Below are 3,140 nucleotides of genomic sequence, written 5' to 3'. Positions count from 1 at the left end.
CTGATCTGCCCCCAGCTCGCCCCCCTCGGCTGCTAATTTTTTTTTCTTAACTTAAAAAAAAATCTGATCTTGAATGCATGCATCCCCCAAATGCAGCTCCCCTAATCCTATGGAATAATTCAAGTCGTGAATGCACTTGGAGCCCTGGATGACCGCTTTATAAGGCAGCCCCTGGTAGTTGGGAGGCTGCAGTCTACCTGGGACACTCGAGGAGGCACACGAGGCGAAAAGTGGACGGGTGCCTCGCGCCACGGCCTCTCCCGAGGGCGCGTACTGACCAGAATGTCAGGAAAGCTCAAGGAACGCAAAGTGAGTCGGCTGAGCCCAGATGGCTCTTGCGCCAACAGGGTGGGGGCATCTGACGCCCGCAGCACCACCTGGCTGGACCGACGGGCAGGGACATTATCCAACGGGACTTCTCCTGGAGAGGAATCCTGAGTGGTTTGGGAAGGGGACGAGGATAGAGGGAGGGGACGCCTCAGTCAGGGAGGAGCCCACGCCTGGAGGCTGGTGGCCACCTCCCCACTGCCCTGGTGCTCAGCACGGCGGTGTGGCCCAGCGGACGCTGGAAGGGGAGCGCACCAGCGCGGGTGTGAGAAGGCAGACCTCATGTGACCCACTGTGGAGGGACAGGGGCCTGGGGCGAGTCCCTGGGCAGCGTTGAGGGCTGGGAGACAGCTGTGCCAGCCGTGCCTTTCACGACTCTCTGGGCAAAGCCATCCTAAACGTGCAAACCTCTGTTCGCAGAGAACCCCCGTTTCCCACAAAGTGATAGAAAAGCGGAGGAGAGACCGGATTAACCGCTGTTTGAACGAGCTGGGCAAGACGGTGCCCATGGCCCTGGCGAAGCAGGTAACGTCGGCGGCCGAGAAAACGGTGCTGGCGCTGGGGATCCTCTGCCGCCACTCTCGGCAGTGATGCCGGGAGTCTGGAGCCGGAGAGGGCTTTGCACGTGTGGGCTCCCTTCCCGGGTGCCTGAGCGCTGAGTGAGCCCCGGGTGGCCCTCGGGCAGATCCACAGCAGCGCCCCACTCGCTGGTCCTCTCCGGATAAAACCTTGCACCCAGCCTGCCCGGGTTGGCCGGCACCCGCTGGGCCGCTTCGAGGAGCCCTTCCTCCTTTTGCAGAGTTCCGGGAAGCTGGAGAAGGCGGAGATCCTCGAGATGACCGTTCAGTACCTGAGAGCCCTGCACTCCGCTGATTTTCCCCGGGGAAGGGAAAAAGGTGGGCGCGGGTTGCGCAAAGGGGAACCTGGACAGGGACCGTGCGCCACACGGAGACCTGGGGACGGGAGTGGGAGTGAAGCGGCGCTCGCGAGAGGTCTCTCGCTCTCTGGATGCTGCCGGGGCGGGGGCGGGGTGGAGGTGGGAGCGGACTCCTGTGAAAGCCAGGGGGACTGGAGCACAGGTGTCTGGGGATACAGGTTCCGCGGGCTCCTCTCAGGTGGGGAGGGTGGGGTCAGACTCTTAAGGAAAAGGAAGTCGCTAGCTGGCGTTTTTCCAGTCTCCAGAGTAACCAGAGGAGAGGGCGGGCGTCCAACGGAAACTACAGCCAGGAAACGTGATGGGAGGTGCTTGGCCCCCGCCTCGCGCTCCCGGTCTGAAAGGGCGCTCACGATTTTTTTCTTTCTACGGTTTTTCTCGCCCCTCCAGCAGAACTGCTAGCGGAGTTTGCCAACTACTTCCACTACGGCTACCACGAGTGCATGAAGAACCTGGTGCATTACCTCACCACCGTGGAGAGGATGGAGACCAAGGACACCAAGTACGCGCGCATCCTCGCCTTCTTGCAGTCCAAGGCCCGCTTGGGCGCCGAGCCCGCCTTCCAGCCGCTGGGTTCGCTCCCGGAGCCGGATTTCTCTTATCAGCTGCACCCAGCGGGGCCCGAGTTCGCAGGCCACAGCCCTGGTGAGGCGTCCGTGTTCCCGCAGGGCGCGGCCCCGGGGTCCTTCCCCTGGCCACACGGCGCGGCCCGCAGCCCGGCGCTGCCCTACCTGCCCAGCGCACCCGTGCCTCTTCCGAGCCCTGCGCAGCAGCACAGCCCCTTCCTGACGCCCGTGCAGGGCCTGGACCGGCATTACCTCAACCTGATCGGCCACGCCCACCCCAACGCCCTGAACCTGCACACGCCCCAGCACCCCGCGGTGCTCTGACGCCGACTCGCCCGCAGATTTCTTTGCGCTTCGGGCGCTGCCTGGGAGAAATACTGTATATTGTACAAGTGTAAATACGGTGCCAACAAAAGAGCTGGGTGGGGGAAGGCCAAAAGCGAAAGAGTCTTCTGAAGGATCTCCCCCCGGCAATAAACGTTTTCTGAAGGTCCCAGAAAGATGGATTTCTTGTTACCTTCTGCTCTTCCCAAACCCACCCCCTCCGAGGTGTCTCGGGCGCAAGGCTCATTGGGGCCAAGGTGACGGCCCTCAGTAGTCTGGGTGGGGAAGGGGGCGGGTCGCTGCGGTGTCTGAGGAGGCGGGGAGGCTAAGTGGAGGGGTCGCTTCCAAGCTGGATTCGCGTTTCCCCCGGGGCTCCAGACCCGCACCTGCCTCGGGCGCACCTTGGGCATTTGCCTGGGGGAAGGGCAGACTCGAGGAACTGGGCCCTCAGCTCTCAGAAAATACAAATCGAAGGACCCTCCCCAAGCTGGCTTTGGCGGACTTTCGCCAGTTCCGACCTGGGCGCCCTTCCCTAACCCGGGACGAGGCCCCGGACACGCGCGCACCACATGCCCGCTGGTCTGGAGCGCGCCGAAACTCAGACCATCGGGATGCGTGACTAGGTTTACGGCCTCAACCTGTCTCGTAAAAAATAGGTAGAGGAGGTAGCTTCCGAGTGTGGCTTAGAAACAACATCCGCTGAAGTTTATCTTCGAATGACAACTCGTCGGCACCGAAGGGTTCAGGAAGCTGGAGTTGCCTTTGGCGCACAAATCAGCTCAGCCTCGGGGCCGCTGGGCAACCTGGTGAGAGGCCGGCAGCGACCGCGTTGGGAGACGTGCTCCCCTAAAGGACTGTTCCCTCTGCCCACACCCACATCCGGCCACTGGTGCGGCGTTGAGACGCTGGGTTCTTGGGCCTGCTGAGAAAGGCTTCTCCACCTTTTCCTGGGGGAGGGGGATTTTAACCTTCTCGCTCCACCCAGAACA

At 62.4% G+C, this 3,140-nt stretch overlaps 1 protein-coding gene across 2 annotated transcripts; it reads left to right on the top strand.

Moving 5' to 3' along the window:
• Nucleotides 1-282: 282 nt before the first annotated feature.
• HELT (helt bHLH transcription factor) lies at nucleotides 283-2,151 on the top strand (the record flags this gene model as incomplete). 2 transcript variants are annotated; one of them, XM_079726659.1, is made up of 4 exons in its annotated part: nucleotides 283-309; nucleotides 748-852; nucleotides 1,127-1,223; nucleotides 1,655-2,151. In XM_079726659.1, 4 exons carry the CDS (start codon nucleotides 283-285, stop codon nucleotides 2,149-2,151), a joined length of 726 nt encoding a protein of 241 aa, XP_079582785.1. The 2 variants fall into 2 exon arrangements, with proteins under 2 accessions (XP_079582785.1, XP_079582784.1); XM_079726658.1 differs by having other exon boundaries at nucleotides 1,652-2,151.
• Between the last annotated feature and the right edge of the window lie 989 nt (nucleotides 2,152-3,140).

This window comes from Hyperoodon ampullatus (genome assembly GCF_949752795.1).
Source record: "Hyperoodon ampullatus genome assembly, chromosome: 20".
In the NCBI taxonomy this organism is placed as follows: Eukaryota; Metazoa; Chordata; class Mammalia; order Artiodactyla; family Ziphiidae; genus Hyperoodon; species Hyperoodon ampullatus.
Note: the sequence above shows the minus strand (reverse complement) of the source record. Positions and strands in the feature narration are given on the sequence as shown.